Source organism: Psittacula echo (genome assembly GCF_963264785.1).
Source record: "Psittacula echo genome assembly, chromosome: 22".
Taxonomy (NCBI): domain Eukaryota; kingdom Metazoa; phylum Chordata; class Aves; order Psittaciformes; family Psittacidae; genus Psittacula; species Psittacula echo.
The window spans coordinates 3,842,676-3,869,156 of record NC_137758.1 but is presented as its reverse complement, the minus strand read 5'-3'; the positions used below and the strand labels follow the sequence as shown (position 1 = coordinate 3,869,156).

At 54.8% G+C, this 26,481-nt stretch overlaps 1 protein-coding gene across 1 annotated transcript in view; it reads left to right on the top strand.

Annotated features, from left to right (window-relative positions):
* GRM4 (glutamate metabotropic receptor 4) overlaps positions 1-23,581 on the top strand; it is a gene marked incomplete at both ends in the record, with an annotated part of 37,361 nt that extends 13,780 nt beyond the window's left edge. The window contains 8 exons of the mRNA XM_080633020.1: positions 4,664-4,799; positions 7,633-7,787; positions 8,270-8,410; positions 13,381-13,581; positions 14,342-14,478; positions 14,975-15,910; positions 20,759-21,005; positions 23,532-23,581. Coding sequence (XP_080489146.1) covers positions 4,664-4,799; positions 7,633-7,787; positions 8,270-8,410; positions 13,381-13,581; positions 14,342-14,478; positions 14,975-15,910; positions 20,759-21,005; positions 23,532-23,581 — 2,003 coding nt within the window. The remainder of the gene's footprint in view (positions 1-4,663; positions 4,800-7,632; positions 7,788-8,269; positions 8,411-13,380; positions 13,582-14,341; positions 14,479-14,974; positions 15,911-20,758; positions 21,006-23,531) is intronic.
* Between the last annotated feature and the right edge of the window lie 2,900 nt (positions 23,582-26,481).

The window sequence follows — 26,481 nt, the reverse complement described above, 5'->3', positions numbered from 1 at the left end:
ACACAGACCATGGTGTTATTTCCTACATGAGAAACCTGAACTTTCTGCTCCTCGTTGTCCTGTCCGGGGCCCTGGGTTTGAGCTGAACACTTGCTTCTTTTCTCCTCCTTTTCCCCTGTTACAAATTCATTAATTACTGATTTAGCCCAGCAATGCAGGCAGCTGAAAAGCAGGCTCAAATTGCTCAGATTGATAATGTCTGATGAGACTTCAAAACCCTGAAGAGCAGTATCTGAGCTGGTTCCAGCGATGAGGCAGGCAGCAAGTGCCAGGAGCCTCCAGTGATGGGGATGTGTGATGCAGAGCCCATGACACGCAAGGAGGGACCCACTATCTCCAAAGTGGATTAATGTGGGGATCGGTGAAGCTTCCATCACTCCCGGCTTTGCATTCCTAGGAGGGAAGGGGAGATGCCCACCTTGGAGCGAAGTGCAGGAGTCTAAGAGCTGAGATTTGGCTGTACCAGGGGATGCACTGTGGGTGATTTTGTGTGACAATGGTGTCCTCAGGCTCACCTGAGCTGGTAGTGGAGGTGCTTTGCCATCAGTGGGGCTGGAACTCATGTGGTGTTGCAGTCTCTGTGCTGGATAATCTGGGTATCACTGTCATTAGGGCTCTGCCACAGCAAAGGGGAGATTACAGCCATGTGTCATGGGACCTGGGATGGCTTACCGGCACTGCCGTTATCCCTTGACTTGTGCCATGGCATGGGGCTGTTTCTCCATCAGCCTGGCTTGTGTGTGGGTACCTGTGGGATGTAGGGAGCCTACCCTACATTGCAAAGCTTCTTTGTTGCTGCAGTGTTGAGGGTGAATGAGGTAAGATGGATGGATGAGGTAAGCCCTGGCCTGTGCAGGACATCCTATGCTCCATGGTTACACCAAAGCGTTCCAGCCTCACGATGGCACAGGAGCTCTGCCTCCACGAGGGCACAGAGCCGTGTCCCTGATGACTTCTCCTCTAATGAGTTGACTCCTGGAGGCTTTGAAGTGATGTGAATAATGAACCCCGGGGCAGGGGAGCCGCCTGCCGCTCGCCAATTAAGACTCTGGGCTTGGGAATCTCATTCGAGCTGGGGTTAGGAAGGGGAGGCTGGAAGCGTGCGGGGGGGGGGGGGGGGGAAGCTGTGCAGGTACTGCCTGCAGAGCAGGGTCCCCTCCTCGGGGTGCCTGCGGCTGCCCGGGGACCACATCACACTGAGGGGGACATGCACGTTGCTGTCCCCAGCATGGTTAAGCCAGGCCCCCCTTCTCCAGCACCCCAGGACCATGCTCAGCAGCTGCTGGCTCTGCGGGAGCCCCAGCAGCGCGCTCCCTGATTGATGGTGCTCGGCAGTGACAGCAGTTGGATACCTGCAATCAAGAGGGTGCTCCCCGCAGCTCCCACCGAGCCTGTAATGGTGGAGATTAAACCCGACCTGTGTTTGACAACACACATTGCTTGGGGAGTATCTGAGACCTCACTGGGCTTTGGGGATGCTGGTGGGAGGGTGACAGCCTTGTGCTTGAGGATGGTGCAGGTTTGCTCCAGGGTGGGTGTGATCCTGTAACTACATCCCCTCCATTTATCTCTCCCTGTCAGTCTCTGCTTCCCTGGATGCAGGCTGATGAATATTTCGTCCTTGGCTCTTCCCAGCAGCTTCCCAGTGAAGCTGCTGGCTCTGTCACCATGGGACCAGGCTGCAGGGACTCCTGGACCCAGCTCTGGGTGCCTGCTTGCTGCCCCAGCCCATGGGAGGTGTGGAGATGGGCTCAAGTTGGGTTTTCAAGGCTGTTTCTCACTGCAAGCACCCTGTATCCTGTGCTGCCATCCATCAGTGATGGTCTGCATGGGACCTTGGCTGAGCACCCTTAAATTGGGTGCCCATCTCCAAACCACCTCTGGTAGCTTGCTGTGGGCTGTTGCCCTGATCCTGGAAGCTTTCCCCACTATTCCTGCTTCTCTTTGGTCCTTTCCCAAAGCTGAGGGAGAAAAGGGATTCCGTACCTCACCTCCTGCCTTCTTCCAGGGCCAGACCTTGGGGAGTGATGCTGTGCTGTCCCACAGGAGGGAGAATGGAGGAGGGAGAATAGCCCGCTGCCTCCTCCCCATCACCACTGCCTCCTCCCCATCACCACTGCCTCCTCCCCATCACCACTGCCTCCTCCCCATCACCTCTGCCTCCTTGCTTTGATTTCTGGCTTCGAAGCAGCGTTTTGACTAAATGGATTTTTCTGTGCAAAGACAGCAGGAGAATCGCTTGGCAAATCCCCCTTCCCGCTGCAGTGCCGGGGGCCATGAATAATGCAGGCACCGAGAGCTGCCGGGGGTGAGTGGGGCCACCTCCCCCGGACCCCCTTGGCCTCTCTTTTTCATTATTAAGAAGATTTCATTAGCAAAGTAGATAACAACGTTAAGTGGTGTTGTCAGCATCAGTGTGCGGGCTGGAGGGAGGGTGCTACGGGAATATGGAGCTCACAGACGCTCCGGGGTTTTGTTCCTGGGCTGGGTTTATGTTATTTTCAAGCTTGGAGAGCCCTGATGAGCTTTACTAAACCTTAGGGCCTGGGCAGTGCAGCCAGAGATGCATCCGGGTCCATTCGTTTTCAACCAGCATCTGGCCGCTTTTCTGTGTCCCCATCCCCGCTGGCCTGGCTGTGTCCCCCTCGCCTGCTCCGTGCCCTCCAGCTGCCGTGTTGATGAGGTCCTTACTACATCCTAACTGCTCATATTCCCTTTTTTGTTTCATTCCTTGTTTGTTTGATTTAACAGAGCTGCCAAGTGACTTGGTCGTGTCTGAATGGCCATTGATTTAGTCTCTTATTCATGGGCCTATCTCCTTTTCCCATACATGCTCACCCAAGGCCACTTGCTGCCTCTGCACGTGCCACAGGACCCTGGGGGTGTTTGAAGCCACTGTTCAGAGCAAGGGGAATAAAACACGTGTGGTGCAAACCCGTGCTGCTGTCGCAGGACAGTCTCAAAGCTGGGTTTGCTCTTGCTGTGTTGGGAAGGGACCAGTGCCACAACTGCCATATGCACGCCTGGGACCCCCATGTCCCTGTGTTACACACTCAGGAGCGTGCACAAGCCTGGAGCAGAGCCCACGCAGCACAGGAGCCTCACAGTGTTGGTGGCACCTGAGTACATGCTAATGCCAGCCTGGAGCTGTTGCTCCTTGTGCACGCACCCCCTCACACTGCGCCGGGGCTTTTGGAAGGTTCTCGTGTTTGCAAACTGCTGCTTTTGTTGGATTTTCTCCTTTTATTGCCATGGAAACTGTAATTAAGCTGCACCGGCTCCTTAGCCCGAGCACTGTCACTGGTGGCACAGCCGATGCCACCCTGGCCTGGCCGGGGCTCAGCAGTGACCGGGGCTGGGTGCCCCAGGCAGGGCTGTGCCCATCCTGCCGGTGCTGCTGCCGGTCTCGCCTGGCGGCTCTGTCTGTCCGGGAGTCTGTTTATCCAACTCCCTCCTCTCCATCCATCTGGCTCCCCATATGGGAAACAAACAGCAAATTGGCCCAATTTCTTACTGCAGGAAAGGAAAAAGAAACCCCCTCTTTGTGGCTGGGGAGTGTGGAGCCAGGGCTGCGTGATAACCCCCCCTCAGCAAGGGGGATGCTGTTACCCCCAACCTTGTAACCCTCCCTATGTGCTCTGCACCCATCGCATCCTTCCCACTCTCTTTTATTTGGCTGCAAGTGGTCAAATTATCCCAGTTTCATTCTGTGGGAGGGAGCGAACTCTCCCATCCCAGAGCCCTCCTTGGTGCCTGTCCCCATCCCTGCTCCTCTCCAGGGCCATAAGCTGGGAAATCTCTCCCTGCCCTGTGCTAATTACTCTGACCTTTGCTTAAGTGGGGATCTTTTAATGGCAGGGAGGTATCATCCGTGTCATTTACTATGCAAATTGAGACCATCAATTACATCCACAAGGTCCCACAACGTTTAATTTTCTCTCCCATCTCTCTTTTTTATTGGCATCTGCAAAAATGCAGGAGCAGGAGGGCTCCGGCTTTCCGGAGCTGGAGGCTGGGAGCCCAGCAGCCGTGTGTGGGGACTCTTCCAATTGTCAGCTTCCCCTTGTCTCGTTTAATTTTAATGAGCTGCTTTTGCAATTGCCCCAGGGAAAACCAGGCTGGGAGCTTGGCCAGTGCTGCAGGGATGGGAATGGAGCTCCTTGCAGGGCCATGCTGCTCTCTCAGGGTGAAGGGCTTGCGTTGGGACCGCAACCCATCCATCGTCTCCACTTCCCATGGGCTGTGTCTGCCGGAATTTGACCATGGCATGTGCAGAGCTGGTCCTGTGCTGGGAAGGGGCTGGTGCTTGGAGCCGTCTGTGCAGCCGGGATGGGACCGTGTGTCTGTTGGGGGCACAGGGTGTGATGTGGTTGTGTCTCCACGTGGTGGGTACTGAGAGGAGTGAGTGAAGGCAGAGCTATGGAGATGTGGGATGGAAGGGGAGGCGGTGCAGAAGGGCTGAGCTGTGGGGCAGAGTTGGGGTGAAGCCAGCGACCTGGGAGAGGAGGTGTAAGGGGAGGGCTTGCGTACAAGTCCTGAGGGGGTGGGTGATGACCTTGGGGCTCTGTGAGCAGTGCTGAGCCCTTTGCCTGTTGTGGGGCTGAGGAGCCTGGGGCGACGGGGATGCAGGATGTGTCTCATCGGGGGGCTCTCTGTGCTGCAGGGGGGGTGTGCGTGGCCCAGTCCGTCAAGATCCCGCGGGAGCCCAAGCCCGGAGAGTTTGACAAGATCATCCGTCGCCTGCTGGAGACCTCCCATGCGCGCGCCGTCATCATCTTCGCTAACGAGGACGATATCAGGTGCGGAGGGGCCGGGGGGGATGGACTCCAGGGCACCCTCAGAGAGCTCCACGTGAGCCCTGCGCATGGCGCTGGCTGGGGTGCGGGATGCTGACGGCAGAGCTGGGCGCTGCGACAGGAGCCAACCACACCTGCATGTGCATGTGTGTCTGCAACGGGGTGTAAATGCATCTGCGACGTGGTGTATCCAATGTGGTCTAGATGTGTCTGCGACATGGTGTATTTGACATGGTGTAGATGTGTCTGCGACATGGTGTATTTGACATGGTGTAGATGTGTCTGCGACATGGTGTATTTGACATGGTGTAGATGTGTCTGCAGCGTGGTGTAAACGCATCTACAATGTGGTGTATCCAATGTGGTGTAGATTTGTTTGCAATGTGGTATAGATGTGTCTGCGACATGGTGTATTTAACATGGTGTAGATGTGTCTGCGACATGGTGTATTTAATGTGATGTAAATGCATCGGCAATGTGGTGTATCCAATGTGGTGTAGATGTGTCTGCGACATGGTGTATTTAACATGGTGTAGATGTGTCTGTGACGTGGTGTACCCAACATGGTGTAGATGTGTCTGCGACATGGTGTATTTAACATGGTGTAGATGTGTCTGCGACATGGTGTATTTAACATGGTGTAGATGTGTCTGTGACGTGGTGTACCCAACATGGTGTAGATGTGTCTGCGACATGGTGTATTTAACATGGTGTAGATGTGTCTGCGACATGGTGTATTTAACATGGTGTAGATGTGTCTGTGACGTGGTGTACCCAACATGGTGTAGATGTGTCTGTGACGTGGTGTACCCAACATGGTGTAGATGTGTCTGCGACATGGTGTATTTAACATGGTGTAGATGTGTCTGCGACATGGTGTATTTAACATGGTGTAGATGTATCTGCAGCATGGTGTACCCAGTGTGGTGTAGATGTGCCTGCAGTGCGGTGTAGCTGTATCTGCACAGCTGCCTTTGCAGCGTGGCGCGGATGTCTCTCCAGTGGGAAGAGGATGCACCTTCCAGCATGGCAGAGACCCACCAGAGCTGTCTTCAGGGTGGCCGCCTGGTTCATTGCTGCCATCAAACCACACAACCACAGAGCTCACAGGAGATCAAACCCACTCTTATAACCCCTGCTGTCACAACCCGGCTGCTTCACGCTGCTCACGGGCTGGGTCAGCTCTAGCGTGGGGCCTCGCTGAGCACTGCCTGTGGCAGGACCCAGATGCTGGTTCTGCTCTGCTCTGCAGCTCAGCCCCTAGCATGGAAGAGGGACAGGTCCTGGGCAGCCTTTGGGGACCCCCCCCTTGCTGCTTTGCTTGCCCGACGGGGCTGAGGATGCAGCCAGGCCTTGAGGTGATGAGCTGCTCTGCAGGCGAAACGATGTCTTGCAGCTCCTGTTGTTTATGGAGCAGAATGATTCACGTGGAACTACCCCTGATTTCTTAAGTATCTAATTTATTAATCAGCAAACATTATGTAAATGTGGGTAAACTGCGATTTGAAATCAGTTTACATCAGATGCTCAAACGCTCCAAGTTTCTTTTTTCCTTCCGTAATAGAAATGTCTGCAAACCTGACATTTACGCGGGTGTGTGGCGAGAAGCGGGGGATTTACCTCGCTGTGTAAATGGCAAGCCCCATTAACTGGGGTTTGTAAATATTTACCCATCCAAACAGGATTACATCCCCTGAACAGCGGTTTACACACACCCACCTCGCGCAGGGTGAGCGTGGGTTTGGGCCGGGCACGGAGATTGCGGATCCTGACCCTCGTGCCAGCTTGGGCTATGGAGCCTGGAAGATGGAGCTGCCTCCCCTGCGGTGTGCAAGGAAGATGGTCCGAGGATGGTTGTTGCTTAGATTTCTGCCTGGCTCAGATTGGGTGTAAATCACCAGTCCCACAGGAACACCTTTGATTTTCCATGGGGAGATCTGGCCCTTCGCAATGACCATGGATGGCTGGAGAGCTTGCAGTGGGACATGGACTTTGCTGACTTCCCTGTGGTGGGATGCACATGGAGCATGGGGCATGGCTTCCTGCTGTCCCCATAGCTCCAGCACGAGCCTGCCTCTTCCCATCTTGTCTCCTCTCTCTGCTCAATTTGTATTTATTGTTATTTCTCCTTTATCTCGTGTTTCAAACACCATCTGGACTTGAAATGATCAGCTCCCATGAGTCACAAACCTGCTTCCTCGCTGCGTAAGAGGATGAAGTTGCCCCAGGCTCCGCTCCCATGGGGCGGAGGGTTGGATCCAGGAAAGCTCCCGTCCACCTACTAAGGCTTTCTGAGCTGGCTGGCACTGGTGGAATGCACAAGCACATGTGGCTGAGTGTCCGGCCGTGATGAGGATGCTCAGCAGGATGGATGGCATCTCTGGCTCCCAACTGCTGCCCAGCTGAGCCCTGCAGAGCCTAGTTCAGCTCTAGCCTGGGCACTGGCAGCACTGCCTGGCTTTCTCCCATGGCTTGCAGTGCTGATTGGAGCTGAGAGCACGCTGCTGCTGCATTTCCTGCCTGCTGTGGCACAACCTGATTTCCACCCCCCCAATGTTGTGTAATTAAGGGGGAAATTCAATTACCAGTCAGCAAATATGCAAATGATGTGGGAGAAGCAGCCTGCGTGCCCAGGCTGGGAGGACAGAGGGAGTGGGAGCTGAGCAGCACAGTTTGCTCTTGTCTACACATACACACCGGGTTGTGGATGGTGCCAACTGGGTGCCTGGAGCAGGAGATGCAAACAGCGCAGAGTCCTGCCCTGTGCCAGTATCCTGCTTCCATGGGGCTGGACGTGGAACCCCGTGGTGCCAGCGCCTGTTGCTTCTCTCTGCAGAAGGGTGCTGGAGGCGGCCAAGAGGGCGAACCAGACGGGACACTTCATCTGGATGGGCTCGGACAGCTGGGGCTCCAAAATCTCCCCCGTCCTTCACCTGGAAGAGGTGGCCGAGGGCTCCGTCACCATCCTGCCCAAGCGGGTCTCTGTTAAAGGTAAGGGGCTGTGTTCGGTGGGTACCCTCAGCATCCCCCTGGGTCGGTTGTGTCCCTAAAAGCATCCCTTTAACTGCCAGGTTTTGGCTGTGAAATCGTCCTAGAATGTTTTGGGTTGGAAGGGCCCTTAAAGCTCCTCCAGCTCCAACCCCTGCCACGGGCAGGGACACCTTCCACTGGAGCAGCTTGCTCCAAGCCCCTGTGTCCAACCTGGCCTTGAACACTGCCAGGGATGGGGCAGCCACAGCTTCTCTGGGCACCCTGTGCCAGCGCCTCAGCACCCTCACAGGGAAGAGCTTCTGCCTAAGAGCTCATCTCAGTCTCCCCTCTGGCAGGTTAAAGCCATCACCCCATATCCTATCCCTACTGGCCCTCCCAGCTTCCTTGCTGGCCCCTTTAGGTACTGGAAGTTTCTCTAAGGTCTTCCCAGAGCCTCTGCCATCCCAGAGGTTTATCCCTTCCATCCCCTCTTCCCTGGGCAGGTTTCGACCGCTACTTCTCCAGCAGGACTCTGGACAACAACCGCCGGAACATCTGGTTTGCTGAGTTTTGGGAGGAGAATTTCCACTGCAAGCTGAGCCGGCACGCGCTGAAGAAGGGCAGCAGCATCAAGAAGTGCACCAGTAAGAGCTGTGGGGATGCTGTGGGCAAGCGCAGGCTCCTGGGTGTGTGTTGCTGTATCACACGGGGTGCAAAGGAATGTGGAGGCAATGGCAAAGAACTCGGTGGGAATTTAGGGAAGGCTGGAGAAATACTGGATCTTCTGCATTGCTGGGGAATGAGAGCGATGCGGGGCTGCCCTGTGCCTGTGCAGACGCTCTGGTGTTTGCTGGGCTCCTGACAGTGGCAGCTTGTCTAAAAGTGGATGGGAATGATGCACAAAACTGCCTCTGTGCATCCTGATGTGCTGTGTGTGGTGCAGGAAGCGTGTGGAGCCTGTTGGTTGGTGTGTGTGAGAAGGCACGGTCCCCATACAGGGCTCCCAGGGCAGCTCCCTCTCATGCACGCTTCTTGCACATCTCCCATCCCTCGGCCCCTGCTTCTGCAGGTACAAACCCACCCAGGTTTGGGGGATTTGGGGATGAATTGCGCACTATTATGCAGCATTCAGACAACTGCCTCTTTCTCATCTTGTGCTGTCACAAGTACCATTGTCCTGTGTAAGGCATGAAGCCACTGGAGCAACCTTGCTCCCTTGCAAGCAGCTCCTATCTCACTGGAGCAGGTTGAAAGACGGGGTGATTGCAGGGGAATGGGGCTAATAAGTAGCACAGGGCCAGGATCTGGCTCTTGCTCAGCCAGTATTGATGCTGTGGCAGCAGGAAGGGTGCTGCCAGGCCCCATGGGAGGGTGCAGGGTGCTCACAAGGGAGGCAGTGGTGTTTGCCTGTGTCCGATGTGCCCCTTTGTCACTGCAGGCAGGGAACCTCATCCCTGCAGAACCCGATCCCAGGGCCCCAACCTCCTCTTTAACCCCCACATTTTTAGCCATTTCCAGCTAAAAGAGGCTTGTGGGGATTAATGCAGTAAACAAGGCAACCGGGGGATCTGTCTTGCTGACAGCGCTGCTGCCGAGGTGATGCTTGGAAGCTCAAGGAGGTGACATGTTTACTGAGAGATGGGAGAGATTTACTGCCTGCCTGGCCCCGGCTGAAGGCAGATAACGACACGGCGGCTCGCAGGCTGCGATGTGGCAGGACTGGGGACGTTTGTATGTGTGTCCCTTTCCCCTGGGAGGGATGCCTGTGGAAGCCATGGCGTGCTGGCAGGCAGATGGACCCGGCCGTGCCTGGGAACTTTGATCATTAAGGGTTGTTTTTTGCTCCTGCTTTCACTGCTGAGGATGAGGATGATGCTTCCACATCCTCGCCCTTGCAGGCATTCCCCCCATGTTCAGCTGATTTGGGGACACCAATCTGGCTTTCCAGTACTGTAGCTTCCCCAAGTAGCCTTGTGGCTAATGCATAGGCGTGAGTTGAGTAAGCAGCAGGGGTGTGCAAGAGAACTTGCCTGTATCCATGGCCTTGGGTAGCTGAGAGCTCCTCATCTTCCCTGACTGCGTTGAGAGGTCCCCTGCACCAGGAAATGCATGAGCAAGTCTTGACAACCACTGATCTCTTCATCTTCATCGTAATGTAGCGTTTAAACAAGCAATATTTCAGGGCCAAGGTATTAGTGGAGGCGGCTGAAACCGCGACATGGCAAATGTCCTAGGAACTCTCTTTAGATTATCTGAATTCATCAGCAAATAAATTATCTCCTGAACATTTGCTTGGCAGATAGAGAGGGGAAATAACATGCGATGAAGCAAATAACCTGCCCATGTGGATCCATGCACTCCTGCTTTGCACGGCTTATGCAAATGTCCCCTTTGGGGCTATTTTCTAAAGGGAATTGCACTGATTTTCTCCATAAGCTTCAAGTTTAGGTAGAACCCAGCATGTACAGAGAAATGCTGGGTTTGCTTGCTTTTGCATCCCAAAACCCAAACCAAAGGGTCCCATGGGAGAGCTGGGAGGAATGTGAGGGGTGATGGCTGGGGTGGGCACCAGGTTTTGGGACAATTCCTGCTGGGAGCTGCTCACGTTATCCCCGAGACCAACTCCAGCACCCATCAGGACCTGTGTGCCCATCCCCAAGCAGTCCTGCTAGGACTAGGATTAGGCCAGGACCTGCTTTTACAGGAGGATCCTCTCAGCATCCTTCCCCACATCCAAGCTCCCTCCATCAGGCTATGCATATATACCCTTATATGTAAGGGTCCTGAGGGAAGCCCTTGCTCACACTGGGACAGGATCCTGCCAGTGCTGCTTCATTAATAGTTCACACACATGCGGATGCAGACGGGGAGGAGCTGGGATGCTGTGAGTGGGATGGAGGAGCCAACGAGGTGACAAGGGCAGGAGGACGGGGCATGGCTCGGGGCTGTGTCCCTTCATGTGCCACTCACAAGGGGACTGCAGGATGCTCCCAGGCCCTATGGGCTACTCTTTCTCCGGGAGAGCTCCATAGTGGCCTTCATTTAGCAGGGCTAGATGGTGACTCTGCTTTGAAGCAGGATGGGGATTTGTCTGTGTTCACCTCTGGCTGGCCAGGCAGTGGGTAGATGTCGAGCAGCAACGTGGGCACAGGGGAGAGGAGCTTTTATTCGATTTTCCTTCTTTATTTGTGACTTCTCATATTCTTTCCCCTTTCTGTTTTGCTTCTCACTGGTCTCAATATGAGGTTGGGTTTTTTTCTGTGGCACTGGCTGTTTTCCAGCACAGCATGCCCCAGCCAGGCCAATGGGGAGGATTTGCACTGCTCGCTGGTAGTTAAGATGATAAAAGGCTCCTGCTGACTGCAGGCAGGTCATCCCAGCAATGCCTCTGCTCAGCTTCCCTTCAGCTCCACCGACTGTCCAAACGGGCCCTTATGCCCTCGTTGCAGAGATGTTTGCAACGAGCATCCCTCTTACAGGGACAGTCACGGCTGCTGGGTGGACTCACCCAGCCTAAGAGCATTGTGCTGGGTGCTGCCGCCAGCACCCATGAGACTCGGAGATTCAGAGGCAGCACCTTCCCTACCTGTCTGTATCAGCACTGAGGGTGTTGTCGATTAACTCCTGCCTTAAGCTGGCGATGCGATGGGAATTGATGCTAATGCCGTCTCATCCACTGCCTGAGGAGATGGCTGCGCCCGTCCTGCGATGGGTGCCCGCAGGGGCTCATCATGCACTTGGAAATTAATTATCAGCTCTGTCGAACGATGCACGGCCCTGCTATTATAATCAGCGGGGTCACATGCCTTTTGTTGTCCTAATCTACTGCGAGTTTGGCGGAGATTTATTGTCTCCGCGTTGGGAGCAAGCCTTCGCTTTCTGCTCTGTGTTGTCCCCTCTGTGCACCAGCTTAATTCCTGTCTGCAAAAGCAGCTGGGGCTCGGGGCAAGGCGCCGATGGAGATGCACAGCCTTGGAGGTGTCTGCTTGTCTGTAACAGCTTGGCTTTGGCACCAGAGCTGGGTTCTCCCACCGCTGCTCTCTGAGAGCCAGAGGGATGTTTGGGAGGCAAGTCCAGCCTCCGCAGCCTGTGTTATCACAGTGCATTGTATTTTACTTGCTGGGACCTGTGTGGGATTTGAGGTGCCTGCTGGGAAGCTGAGGAGCTGGGGTGGGATAAGTCCTGCGTCCTGAGTGTCCCCTGGGCAGGCCGACAGTCCCAAAGGCTCGGCTCTTCTGGACAGTCGATTACAGCCTGTGTTTCAAGGGGTAATTATCCTGACAAGATAGAGCGGGTTGTCTGCGCCTTGGGAGCTGAATGCAGGGAAAGGCCCAAAGTCGAGGGAGGAGATTAATAGCTCTTGTCAATAATGTGGAAGAAAAGATAACTTGATGGGTTTTGCATGAATAATCTCCATGTATACAAAAGCATTTTCATAACTCTGAAGGATGTGCTATAAATTCATACCCTTGATATCATCTTTCCTTGTTGGTCAGTTCACTATTCGTTTGCTTTAGCGTCCTGTCAGTGGCACGTTTCCCTCTCAGTCCCAAAGGGACCTTTGGGCATGTGGCTCTTGGGCTATCCCTACTCAGTGGAGATTTGCTCTGCATCCGGCGCTGGCCTCATCCCACCTTCCTGCAGCAGGAAAGGGAGGAATCAGCAACTGCTGCTTCCATCTGCCTTTCCTGTGCCCATCTGCACAGGCTGTGTGGCTGGTCCCCTGCGATCCCCACCTTGCATCCGGGAGCATCCATGCATGGTGGAGTCAGGATTAATTTTGGATGCCTTTGCATGGATTTCTGGGGTGGCTCTGCCTCTCCAGAGGAGGAAGCTCTGCCTTCATCTCCCTGAGAAACTCCTTCCCTCTTGCTGCTGTGGCCCTACCACGAAGGCAGTGATGGAGATGCAGAGGCTGTGGCTCTGTCGCGGCATTGCCCCATGGGAGACTCTTTCTTAGCTGTAATTAACAGTGTGCTACATTAATCGGTGTCTCCTGCTAAATGATGAACGTGTTTCTTGTCCCATTAAGGGTGGTGATGACAGGAGGGGCAGGGAGCTGTCACTGGTGATTACCAGATCCCTGAAGGATGCTGCAAGCTGGGATGGCCACGGAGGCTGCAAAGGGCTGTGGGTCAGCAGGGTGGGAGGGGAGCAGGGGGTGACGAGGGGAGCAGGGTGACAGGAGGACAGTGATGGTCACTGCCTGGCTGCTCCCTTGACGCTGCTGATAGAGGCTGAGCTGGTGGGAGCTCCTGGCAGAGGGGGTGAGGATGGGATGTCAGTCACAGCCCAGCCCATGTCCCACTGGGGGACCTGGGAGTACAGGGATGTCCATGGCACTGGGCCGTGACATCCAAAGGGCTCTTGGAAGAGCAGCTTGAGGTGTGTTTCTGCCCTGCTCCTCCTTTCTGTGGCATTCCTAGGTAGTGTAAGCTTCCTGCTAGGACAGAGGTGCCCTGGCTGGTGATGGGTTTGTGGGGTTGGGAATGGGGTTGGAGTTTCCAGCTGCTTCAGTCCAGAGCGGGCTTGTTCGCAAGGGTTTGGCTGCAGTGGAGGTGGGGAATGGCTGGGACATCAAGGAGATGCAGCCCGGCTTTACGTGTGTCTGCAGACCGGGAGCGGATCGGCCAGGACTCCTCGTACGAGCAGGAGGGCAAGGTTCAGTTTGTCATCGACGCTGTCTACGCCATGGGGCACGCTCTGCACAACATGCACAAGAACCTGTGCCCTGGCAAGGTGGGGCTGTGCCCCAGGATGGACCCGGTGGATGGTGTGGAGCTGCTCAAGTACATCCGCAGTGTCAACTTCTCAGGTCTGTCCATCCCTGGGGCTGGGTGGCTCCGGTTGTCCCTGTTACGGGTCACACAGCAGTGCTCAGAGTTATCCATGGTACCATTTGGCACCCACTGCAAATACTGGGTGCTTTTGCAGCACATCAGCAGATGGGGAGGTCTGAGCTTCCACATCTCCTGGGGCCTTTGGAAAGGAAGCCGGCAGCAATCCTGCCCTCACCCTGCTGTCCTGCTGCCTGTGCCCCCACCATTGCCCCACTGCTTGGCAGAGGTCCTGCTGAATCACGAATCATGCTGCTGTGTCCTTGTCTGTGTTCAGATCTCCTCTGGAAGTACATCTTTTTCGCTGCTCTATCTCCTTAAACATTTTCTGTCTTGTTCTCCTTATTACCTCTATTTATCTCCACGCTGCAATCTGCTCTGCAGTGTCTCTTTTATTTATTTTTCCTTCTTGCTTGATTTTTCTCTTCCTTTCATTGTGTTTTTCTGCACAGTTCACTTGATTTAACTTTAGAGCTGCTTTTCCCCCTTTCTTATAAGAAGCGCTAACCTGGCTGGTGCAACTGCTCGGTGCCTGGCACTGCTCCCTGAGCTCCAGCCCCTGGGGTGGTCAGTGGGTCAATGCTTGAAGGTCCATGCACCAGCATCACCCCCAGCAGCGAGAAACCCCACGCCAAGAGGGAAGCATCAAACCAGAGCCCCCTTCAACACCAGCACCCAGGGCAGCTGGTGCTGGGGGTGCTGTGGGTGCTGGGGATGCTGAGCCTCCCTCTCCTGCAGGCATTGCCGGGACTCCGGTGACGTTCAATGAGAATGGAGATGCACCAGGGCGCTACGACATCTACCAGTACCAGATCAGGAACTCCACTCCTGAGTACAGAGTCATCGGGCAATGGACTGACCACCTGCACCTAAAAGTAAGGCTGGGGTCTGGCTGGTGCCTGGTGCCAAGGGGAAGGTCCTGCAGGTTTCTTCTGCATCCATTGAGGACATGTAGTCTGTAGCAAACCCAGCTGGGAGCCAGGGAGCCCATGGGTGCAAAGTTTGGCAGCCAAACTTTGGGGGTTCAGAGGGGAGGGTGTCCCTTGTGGTTCAGAGACCCACCGTCAGTGCATGTGGCCATATCCCACGGGCTCTGAGCATCCGACTTTGCAGCTCTGATAAGAGGCCAGAACAGAGCAAAGGGGTTTGCCTAGGGAAGGAGGGACTTTATTTTGGGTTTCTGGTGTTGAATCTTCCCAAAAGGCGGATGGAGAGCTTGTCCTGTCTCCGTGCTGGGTAGGCCTGTACATGGGATGTACTGCTGGGGCGAGGGGTCGGATCCAAGCACCACTGTTCTGAACAAAGGTGCCCTAGGGATGCTGGACACGCCAAGCTCAATGTCAATGGGGCTGGTGCCGTCTCGCCCCACAGGTGGAGAGCATGCTATGGCCAGGGGGCGGGAATCAGCTCCCCAGCTCCATCTGCAGCCTGCCCTGCAAGCCGGGCGAGAGGAAGAAGTTGGTGAAGGGCATTCCCTGCTGCTGGCACTGCGAGCGCTGCGACGGCTACCAGTACCAGCTGGATGAGTTCCACTGCAAGCGGTGCCACTTCAACGAGCGGCCCAATGAGAACCACACCAGCTGCACCCCCATCCCCATCATCAAGCTGGAGTGGAGCTCACCCTGGGCTGTGGTCCCCGTCTTCATCGCCATTGTGGGCATCATCGCCACTCTCTTTGTGGTGGTCACCTTCGTGCGCTACAATGATACGCCCATCGTCAAGGCGTCGGGGCGGGAGCTGAGCTACGTCCTGCTGACGGGCATCTTCCTTTGCTATGCCACCACCTTCCTCATGATTGCTGAGCCTGACTTGAGCACGTGCTCCTTGCGCCGCATCTTCCTCGGGCTCGGCATGAGCATCAGCTACGCTGCCCTGCTCACCAAGACCAACCGCATCTACCGCATCTTCGAGCAGGGCAAGAAGTCGGTGAGCGCGCCCCGGTTCATCAGCCCTGCATCCCAGCTGGTCATCACCTTCAGCCTCATCTCGCTGCAGCTCGTGGGGGTCTGCATCTGGTTCATCGTGGACCCATCCCACTCTGTCATTGACTACGAGGACCAGCGGACTACAAACCCCCACTTTGCTCGGGGCATCCTCAAATGTGACATTTCGGACCTCTCCCTCATCTGTTTGCTTGGGTACAGCATGCTTCTCATGGTCACCTGCACTGTGTATGCTATTAAGACCCGCGGGGTCCCGGAGACCTTTAACGAAGCCAAACCCATCGGGTTCACCATGTACACTACTTGCATTGTGTGGTTAGCCTTCATCCCTATATTTTTTGGGACGTCACAGTCAGCGGAAAAGGTAAGTGAGGAGGGACAGGTCTGGCTGGGGGCTGCCAGGAAGGGGGCTGAAAGAGGCTGGCATGTCCTAAGCAAGGAGGGGGCCTGCCAGCTTGGGAATTGCAGTGGGAAGAGTTGCTCTACTGAGGAGCAGAGACTTTCCTGTTTCATTTCTTCCCTCTACCTCTGGTTTTCAGTGCCCCATTGGCTGCTCTGCCCCTCTCCGGACAGGGTAGCAGTGGGCAGCAGAGGCTGCTGTGGGCTGGGGGAGGATGAGTGCCTGGGGCAGATCTAGGTCCCCCGTGTCATGAGCACCATTTCTGCATGGAAAAGGGATGAAGGGCAGCCCAGCCGGCACCTTTTCCCAGTGCTGAGTCAGTGATGGAGAACAGATGGTGCTGCCCTCCAAAATCCATGAGAACTGAGAGCAGGGGAGGGCAAGGGCTGGGGGGCTTGAGGAGGAGCATCCTTGCCACTCCAGTTGTGACTTAACCAGCAGGGTAGACAAGGCCAGGCCAGCTACAACCTGTCTGTCTGTCCGTTCTCCTCCCCATCCGCGGCTCCTGAAGGGTGATTCCAGTGCTGGTACCCGCGGGACTGAGGCCAGCCTGGATGAAGCTCCGTGCTCAAGTGAGAAGGATTGAGAACAAAGAAGAAAAATCTCATGAACAAGACCCAAATCCCCTCTGCCTGCCAGCCAAAACAAGAATCCCATTTGTGTTAAATGCAAACAGCTCACGCCTGCCAGCCCGGAGTTGCCTGTGGGAAATAAACCTCGGTGTTGCTATGCCCTGGGAATCCCCAGGGTGACCCACTGCCCGGATTCCTTCTGGAGCCATCGCAAGTGGGACCATTTCCCCTGGATGTGCCTGCTGTGATGCTGAGCTGCTGACACCATGGCCTTTGGGAACACCTACTGCAGAAGGGCCAGCAGTGGTTTGCTGGGAGGTCTTTCAGCTGTGTCCTGGAGGGCTGTCTCTGCTGTGAGCACCAAACCCTGGAGCTCGAGGTCTGCACAAGCACCTCTAACCTCGGCTCAACGAAAAAGCCTCTACCAAACCAGCCCACCCTGGCTGGAAATGTAAAGGATTGAAGGAAATAAATGGAGCCTTTTGCAGCATTTCCATTTTGATGAGATGGCAGGGGAGATACTAACAAGAAAGCAGGTTTTTTAAGAAATTATTGCAAAACAAAAGCTCCCTTAAAGCCTCTTTAATGTGCTCGGCATACTGTGGGTAATAAAGATGGAAATGATAATGATTGTAGATTATGCGCAAGGTTGCTCACCTCTTCACTGCAGCTTGTCATGGGATAATTTAGGGCTGCCGAAAGCTGGCTGTCAAGCAGCAGTTCGACAATAGGCTGTGCCTCACTTCGGGGGCTTGTAATATGCAGGGCTCCTCTGTTATTAGGCTGCTAACAAGCTGATTAGAGGCGGAAAAAGTGATGTTCCCAACTCCCCTTGGATGCGGCTCGCTCTCTCAAAGCCTGCGGCTGCCACAGCATCCACTGAGCAATCCCAAGGAGGGGTTTGTGGCGGTTCGGCTTGGTGCTGGGCCGTGCTGCCATGGGCTGTGTGCTCTGAGCATCGCCAGGCTGCGGCTGAAGGACGGTGGATGCGCTCAAAGGGGCAGCCGGAGGAAGCGGGTGCTCGGTGCTGCCCCGATGCTTTAGCTGCTGGTTTGAAGTATTGGGGAGGAAAAGGCCAAAAAGATGTCGTTACGCAGCCTGCACATCTGGTGTTGGCATCACACTGTGGTGGTGCTGGTGCTGCTGGGATGCTCAGGGGGGCATCCTCATGTCATCGCAGAGAGGGATCCCCTCATCTTCGCCCCATTCCTTCAGGGACATCGGCCACTGTTCTCCCCATACAGCACGGCTGGAGATTCACTGGAGTCCTGAGGATGCCACGGGGCAGACTCACACCTCCAATTGCTGCCGGCAGCTCTGCCCTGACCCCATCTGAGCTGCTGATGGTCCGGAGGAGATGAATAAAACCCTTTGGTTTAATTGCATTTTGCTTTACCTTGTGCCTACAACTTTGCATGGAGGTGGCATATTATTGTAACAAGTCCCCCAAGCCTTTTCTCAAAAGAACCTCTTATCCCTGCCGATCCCAGCGGATTACAGAAATAGCAATAACAGAGGATCTAAAGAAAGAGACAATTTCCTGTGCTGATAAGGCAGCAGCTGAACAGCGGTGTCATTGTCTGCTGCTCTGTTTATCACATTTGCTTTCAGCGAGGGAAAAGAGGGAGAGAGAAAGGAAGGAGAAGGACTGACTGCCCAGTGGTTTGTTCAGCGGTGCTGGATGAGGGCTGAGCGGGTTTTCCTTCCCTGGGTTTAGAAAGAGGGATGTTGCCGATAATGGCAGAGATTTGCTTTGGGACAAACACAAGCTGTGCAAGGCTGTGCCTGGCGTTTGGGATGCTCCCATGGGATGGGATGGGCTCATCCAGCCCTGGGGCAAAGGCTGAGCACAGCATTGGGCTTGGGGATTGTATGGGGTCATTTAGGGTGGCTGCGGTCCCTTGACACAGCATCGTCATCTTGAGTCAGAGACGGGCTGTGGTCTTTGATCCTATCCACGAAGCAGTGGATGCTGCTGCGCTGGGAGCTGGAACTTCTTTGATAGCTGCAGCGCACACCTCAAAGGGCTCTGGGGAAGCTCAGGTGTCAATAGCAGAGGGGTAAAGTGGGGCCCTGGGTTGAAAACTGATTAAGAGAGCAGGAACCAGAGTTGTGAGCAACGTCATGTTTTGATGTTGCCGGTTAACTGCACAGTGCTTCATGGCTGTGCTTGGGCTCCAGGCTAAAAATATTTCTCTCTGAGCTGGAAGGGGGCCTGATGCAAAGCTGAGGTTAGAGCGGGCTGCAGAAAATGGGGCTGTCTCTGGCGAATGCATCATTAGGGTGCAGGGAGCCGCAGTGGCCCTCTGAGACCCCAGAAGTGCTGCAGGGCTCAGGGATGGGGGGACTATGGGGTGGCTGGAGTTGGTGCCACTCAGTAGGGAATCCCCATCAGCGATGGAGCCCGACCCGGTGATGTCTGAGCTCAATCTCAGCTGCTCTTTCTCTCTTTGCTGAAATGCCTCCGAGTCCCAAGGAGCAGGTGGGAGTCGCTACAGAGGCAGGAAACATGGAGAAATGATGGATTGAGAAGTGAGGCTCCTCCGAAAGGCATCTGCTGGGAGCAGGAGGAGCAGGAGCACGGCAGGCGGGGGAGATGGAGGGCTGCTGAGCCTCAGCCGTGCCCCGTGGGTGCTGAGCAGAGTTGTGCCCATCTCTGGGACAGGGCTTGGGGTGCCTGGAGGTGGTGCCCCGGTGCTACCCTCATTCCCAGCATCCAGGTCACCTGCAGCGAAGTCTGGAGAGTCACAGCATGGGTTAAAAAGAAGAGTGAAGCATAAAGGAAGCGCAGCTATTCTGGCCCAGGGATGTGTTTTGACTTTCCCTGATGAAGTGACATTTTTATTTCCATAAGGTGCCTAGATTGACTCTGTGTACACATAGAGAGAAGGTGGAACAAACAAACCAGCGCATGTGACAGCAAGAGGTTTTCTTCTGGGGACAAACAAAACTTTTCCATTAACTCAGAACAAGCTGGTTTTTGCCTTGTTTTCCCCCTTTTGGGTTGATTTGAAATGCTTTGGGTCCGTGTGATTTGTTTTCTTTGCACTGTCACTGGGACCCACGGTCCTGCGTGGGATGACACCCCCCGGGATGCTGCAGCCCCCCAGATCCCCCTGGCTCCCCCAGATCCTGCCACCTTCGCAGGACTAAGTCCCATGTGTGAAACAACTGCGGAAGAAACCCCAGGCACCGCGCTTTGAGCCATGGGATAAAGCTCAGAAACTGCCTAGAGCCTCCTTCCTAAACCTTGTTGGCAACCAGCAAAGCAGCTCCAGCTCCAGAGCACACATGAAAGACACCAAGGTGCATGCAAAGGCACCTGAAGACCCAGAGCCCTCTCCCTGCCGCAAGAGACCCAGCACAAGCTGTGTGATAGAGGAGAAGATGCTGGAGCTGTGTGCCTAGAGCAGGGATGCTCATGGAGAGGCTGCTCACCCAGGCTCCCGTGTTTCTTGGGTGCAAGAGGTGTGGATGAGCGTAGGGAGGGCGTCTCTTCACCTCCCATTGCCCCTGATTCAGATGCCCCCGGCTTGTAAGGAGCCTGCCAAATGCTTTCCATAGAAAAATGGATTATTCTGCGGCCAGATTAATGGGCTTTCATTTTGCAAAACATCTGTCACTGTTAGTCCTGGACAGTGAGCGTGAAATTAGTTTTGACTGCGGAAAGGCAGCATCAGTGTGTAATATGTGACTTACATGACAACGGCCCAGGGAGCCAAATGGGGAATGGGAATTACCTGTTGAAGGAGCTGGGGAAGCCGGGGGTGCCCTAGGCTGCACTGGGAGTGGGTGTTCTCTCTGTGTCCATCACTGTAGCATCAGTGGGCTGTGAGTGTGGGGATGACAGAGGGAGGGTGATGAGGTGCAGGGGTTCTGTCCCTGCTGATGCTGGGGTGCTGGTGGGTTGCTGCTGCAGCACACAGGAGTTCGGGGAGGACTTGGCACAGGGAGGGCCTGAAACGCAGGTCCAGGCACTGGCACAGCATCCCTGTGTCTGCAGGGGGAGGAAACAGCGGAAGTGAGCCAAAGGCCCATGCAACAAGTCGAGTCTGATGTTTAGGATCCAATATTGCCACCATTTCCAAGCCTGGCTCCCCACCCCTGCACTAATTTAACCCAAACCTTTCCATGCTCCCCTGTTTCCTCCTTTCCCTCTCTGGATAGGAGGATCTATCCAGATCCTCCTGGATCCTACAGAGCCGTGCCAGGTCTCAGCTCGTGCCCTTGTGTCTTGCAGATGTACATCCAGACCACGACGCTCACCATCTCGGTGAGTCTGAGTGCCTCGGTGTCCCTGGGCATGCTCTACATGCCCAAGGTGTACATCATCCTCTTCCACCCGGAGCAGAACGTCCCCAAGCGCAAGCGGAGCCTCAAGGCGGTGGTGACGGCGGCCACCATGTCCAACAAGTTCTCTCAGAAGGGAGGTTTCCGCCCCAATGGAGAAGCCAAATCAGAGCTCTGTGAAAACCTGGAAACACAAGGTAACGTGGCTCCCTGCGGGGCTGGGAGCCGGTCCTGCTGGGGACCAATGTAGTGCTGGGAAGCCCAAAGCCCTGGCTCGCTGGTGGGTCATAGCCATGCTCTCCTCCATGGGCACAAGCAATGGGATATCTCAGCTCCCTCCTGCCCTATGGCTTTGCCATCCCCCAGGACCAAGGGCAGCGTGGAAAGGGATGGATCTCATGTCTGGGGGTCACTCTGCTCCCTGCCATAGCCAAAGCCACCCTGAGGAGGGAGGTGTGCTCTGGTTATCTGTGCTCCGGCTGGGGCATGAGGAGGGATTCCTGGCTGTTGGCCTTGTCAGGCTGACACCAGCCTCCCTGGGAAGCTGCCCGCGTGCCTGTTTTGTGTTTGGGTTTCCAAAACCAGAGCCTTGCAGGAGGAAAGAATGATTGGAGCCAATGCTGCTGGGGTCCTTTGAGAAGGGAAATCCCATCCAGACTAAATGTGAAGTAAACCCTGTGGAAATACGAATGTTCCTCATGTACCAGCAGAATTTCTGGGTTCCAGCATCAGTGGGATGGAGTCCAAACAGCGTTTCATGGAAAGCCATGATTGTCTTTGTAATCCCACGCTTGCTCTTTTTCCATTCTGAGCTATTTAATATCCCTTGGCATCTCCATCGCTCTGTGTAATGGCTCTCACTGGCAGTAGCTCTGTGTGCGACGTCTCTCTGTAGCAGTCTCTCTGCATAATCGACTCTTTCATCTACCTGTCTGCCTTGTGAAGGGCTGCTTCATGGTCAGACCCACCAGCACCCATGCTTTTGTGAGCCGCTGTCACAGATCTGTGTGGTCTGTGGTCCTATCCCAACGTGGCAGTGGGTCCCCCTGTTACCCCTATTGTGTCTGTGCAAGAGATGCTCCATGCAAGGCTGGGAGTACCTGTGGGCTCCCCATAGTAAGGGCTTGCCAGGAGCAGCCCTGTCCTGGAGGCTCCCCATGGCATCGGTGTCACAGGCTGGGATACTGTGCCTGTGTGACCTTGTTTCCCTCCAGCCACACACAGCTCCTGCCCAGGGCTCTGCTGGCACAAAGGGCTCGGAGGCACGGCTGCAGCGAGCACCCCATCTGGGACCTGAACCCAGACATTCCCATATGCTCTCAGCTGCTCTGGGCATCCTTTCCCGCATGGGTCTCACAGCAGGAGCCCCTGGGGCTTGTATTTGCCAGGAGCAGGGAGACCTGAGCCTCCTGTCTGCTGCATCCCAGCTCTGGGAATATGGGAGCTCGATGTGAACAGGGCATCCAGCCGCGCATGGCATCAGTGCAGAGGGCAGGAGGCACAGGGGGGTGCCAGCAGGACCAAGGGGCTGTTCTTCACTGTCACTGCCAGGTCACATAGCCTTAGATAAACAGCAGAATAAGTAATTCTCATGGCTCTGATGTGGGCAGGTTATGGAAACGCTGCGGCTAACTGCTCGCTGTCAGCTCTGATTTCTTAGAGCCTATCTAATTGTTATCTGGGAGCACCAGAGCCTGCAGCAAGGTTCATTTGTCAGCAAGGCACTGAGACAGGGATTGCTGCTGGGGCCCCCTCGGCACAGCGCCATGGGGATGGTCTTCACAAAGGATGTATTTGTGCTGCTTGTGGTGTTTTGGGCTTCACTGTGTGTGCTGGTGCTTGTCCATGTCCTTGGCTGGAGGGTGTCTGTGTGTGTGCTGAGCCCTGTGGTACCTGGGGACCTCATGGTGGGATCTCTGCAGCCCAGCCAAGGCTCTGGGACAAGCCAGAGCTCTGCAAGCGGCAGCTTCCACCTCCCAGAGCTGTGGCTGCCTCTGAAAGCAAGTGAGCCCAGAGGCTGGGTGCAGGAGGATTTATTGCTCTCCAGTGAAATCTGTTTATTGCTTTCCTGGCTCCGGGCCTTGCTGCAGCTCCCTGCTGTCAGCCTGGGGCATGTGGTGGTTCTGTAGCCACTGCTTCCCTTCCCGTGTTCAGCCCCATCCCGAGGGCTGGGGAAGCTGGAAGGTGGCAGCAGGTTTGTGTATGTGCCCTGCTCCTCCAGCACAGGCAGAAGCATCCTGGGCTGAGGGATGCAGCCGGGCTTCGTGCCACCACTGCTGGAGCTGCTGCTCGGGTCCATGGACCAGCGTGCAGGGGTGCAGGCACCCAGCTTGGACCCCAAACCTTGCTCTGCAGGGCTGGGGCGAGCTCAGCTTTTGGGAATGTGGAATGGGTTTGTCTGTAAGAGGTTGCTGAGGGAAGTGAATGGGAGCTTGAGAGCACATTCCCTATGGCTCATGTCGTGTCCTGGGGGCTCTCTTCATGATGAACTGTGTTCAGAGAGCCCCCAGGGTCTGCCATGGGGCTCAGCCCCTCTGCCAGACTCATTGCCCTTGCAGGGAATGGTCCCAAGTGCCAGCACGGACCAATCCATGAGCAAACCCAATGTCACCTCCTCGCCAGCATCCCCTGGCATGACGGTCAGGTCAGGGTGATGGGCTGAGTGCTAGGAAGGGATGATGGACTTCATTAATGATACATGTGAGGTTTGTCTCTCTTTCCAGCACTGGCTACCAAACAGACCTACGTCAGCTACAGCAACCACGCGATTTAGCTCCAGCGATCACAACTGCCTGGCATGGAGGGAGCCTGCGGATGCCCCAAGGGAGCTGAGTCGCATCCTCATCAGGGGATGCTGGAAGGGACAGGGTGGTGGCAGCTGGGGGGGGGACACGCTCCTGGTGGGGCCGCTGGGCAGAGCTCCTGGGGAAGATGAGCAACAGCAGCAAAGCAAGTACAAAGAAAGAACAGCAACGACCCAGCGAGCACCGTGATGGTGCGTGCACCCCCAGGAGCAGCAGTCGGACAGGGGGAAGGTGGCGCAGGGAAGAGGTGATGGACTTTGGCAAGTCTTTGGGGTTTTCTTTCCTGTATCTTGGCAAAAAAAAAGACCAATACCCAACATTTTCCCTTTTCTGGAATTTGTGAGATTGTTTGTGGTTGTGCAGAACCTTCTGTTTGCTCTTTCTTTTGGTTTGAATCCTCCCTTTTCTTTGGTTCCTGTCTTCCTCCATCCCCCTTCACTCTCCCGTCTCCTACCCAATCCTCTATGTTGCAAAAAGGAAAAAAAAAAAAAAAAAGAAATAAAAATACATAAAATTCAACTTAAAAACAGACAACGAAATAAAATACGATAAAACCTAGACTGTGTTCAAAGTGCTGATTTCTATAGGTGGTTAATTAATGTACGTGATGACCATATGGATTGAAATCTGTCTGCTTTATGTACTGACCAGTCAAAAAACAAAAACACACAAAAAAAAGAAGTTCAGTGCCTGGATGTTTATGAACTCTTTGAGGACTGTGTAGAGCATGATCATTTTTATACGAGGAGATTTCTAATAAAAGACCATGGTTTTGCACTCGGCGTTTGCTGTCTCTTGGTCACTGTTGTTGGTTCCAGGCTCCAGGAAGGGACTTGGGTTTGGCTGATGGGGAAGCTTTTGGGTGGCCAAGTGCTCCGGGACAGCGTGGGGCTTGGTGTCCTTCTGCAGGTTAATGGGGACCTTGGGAGAGGGGATGGGACAGGGAGAGGAGAGCCCAGCATCCCCCTGGCACAGTGCTTTGGGGCACACACTGTAGCCTGTGCTGCACCAGTGCTCAGGGGTTGGGGCAGCATCCGGGGCAAAAAGGGACAACTCCTTCTTATTTGCTGTTTCCCAGGGAATGGGCTGGGGATGGAGCAGAGAGGAAAGGAATTTCCCCTTCAGGGGCAGGACCAGCTCCACCCTCCCCATCAGGACCAACCTGGGTTAACTGGGGAGTTCCCAGCTAATAAAAGCAGCTCTGCCCTTCCTATAGGAAGGGTTCCTTTTCCTGTCTCCTTGGGATAGTGCTGCCTGCTGTGCAAGGTCTGTGGCTGCTCCAAGAGTCTCGGGTTTGCCTGTTTTGGGGGGTTTGTTGTGTTTGATGTCTGTGTCTCTGTCCCTGTGCTCTTAGAAAGGGGGTGGCTGCGGTGATGTGCTGCTGGGTGAGGAGAGGGTGGCCTGAGCTTGTCTGTCTCCTGGAAAGCAGATGGAAGGTGGGGAAAAGAGGCAGAGGAAGATGCTGCTGCCTGCCCTGGAGAGCTGTGCTGCCTTTAGCTCTTGGGTAGGTTCTTACTCTAGGTGCCCAGCAACAATCCTGGTGTCCTGGCCTTGCAGAGGCAGCTAGGGTGCTGGGATGCCTCCCATCCCTTTCCATGTGTCCCTTCCAGCCTGTCTGTACCCGTCTATTCCCTTCTCTGAGCCTCAGGGAAGTTACCTGGCGTTTTGCATGTTTCCAGACCTATGTCTCTATTAGCCACAGCTCTGGTGGGTCACCCAGGCTCTGTGCCCCAGGGATGAGAGGCCTCAGTGCCCCTGATCAGTGCTAGAAAGAGTTGTGACTGTTCTCAGCTGGCTCGGAGAGGACAGAGTGGTTTGAAGGCAGGAGTTAAAGAAATAGAAAGGAAGTGTAATGAAAAGCTTGGAACTTTGACAGGATCACAATTGTCAAAAGAGCTTCTCAGGAGAAAAAACTGCTCCCTTCTCACTGCATCCATCACTGTTGGATCAGATGCCTGGTTCAAAGGGCTCCCAGAAAACCTGAGTTGATGTCTCTGGTGTTGTTTCTGGCTCTGAGATACTGTTCTACTGTTTTTACAAGCAGCTTTCCACCCCAGATTCTGCCTGGTAATGACTGGAAAGGCTGATTCTACCTTGATTACAGCATCCCTCTCCATTCCCTTGCAATGCCTTTAAGGAGGGATGTTCTGAGTTCTCCTGTGGATGGGGACTGACAGTGCTGCCTCTGAGCACATCTTCCAGGCTTGTCTGTCCTCTAATGGTCCATAGGATTCTGCAGGGCATAGTGCAGACACCAGAGCTGGATGGGGTGTGGGGAAGAGACCTAGGTTGGTGCTTTCTATCCAGGCAGGGTGCACAGAGCTGCGCTGATTGAACTGCTCTGCTTCGGAAGCGAATGTACTGGGTTGTTTTGACATGCAAACACTTCTTTGAGATGTTGCTCTGTGTCTCTCTTGTTCTCAGACATTTCTGCCTTCAAACTGCTTCCCTATCAATGCAGCCAGCCTGGAGTGTATCCTGCCAGAAAGGTGTGTGGAAATGAGGGTTGTGTGACCGCTGTTGGCAGCCAGCTATGCACAGCAGCTCCAAAAGCCGGCGCTTTGCGTGGTAGGGTCTGAGCTTCGATGGCTGGGCTGGCACATCCCAAAGGATGCTTTTGATGCTTGCTTGCTGCTTGGGAAGAAGTCACTTGGCTAAAATTCAGATGTGTTTTCAGGTAGATTCATGCTCCCCTCTCGTGTGAGACCCTATTTAAACACAATAGCTGCCCTGATTTCTTGATGGATCTGGTGGAGTGTTAAATCAAAAGAGTCCTCATGTGGGTGCTTATTTTGGTTACAAGAGTGCTTTCCAGTGATTCAGTCGTATTCCTTACAGACTTGAGCCTAAATGATATAAAGAGGCTCTT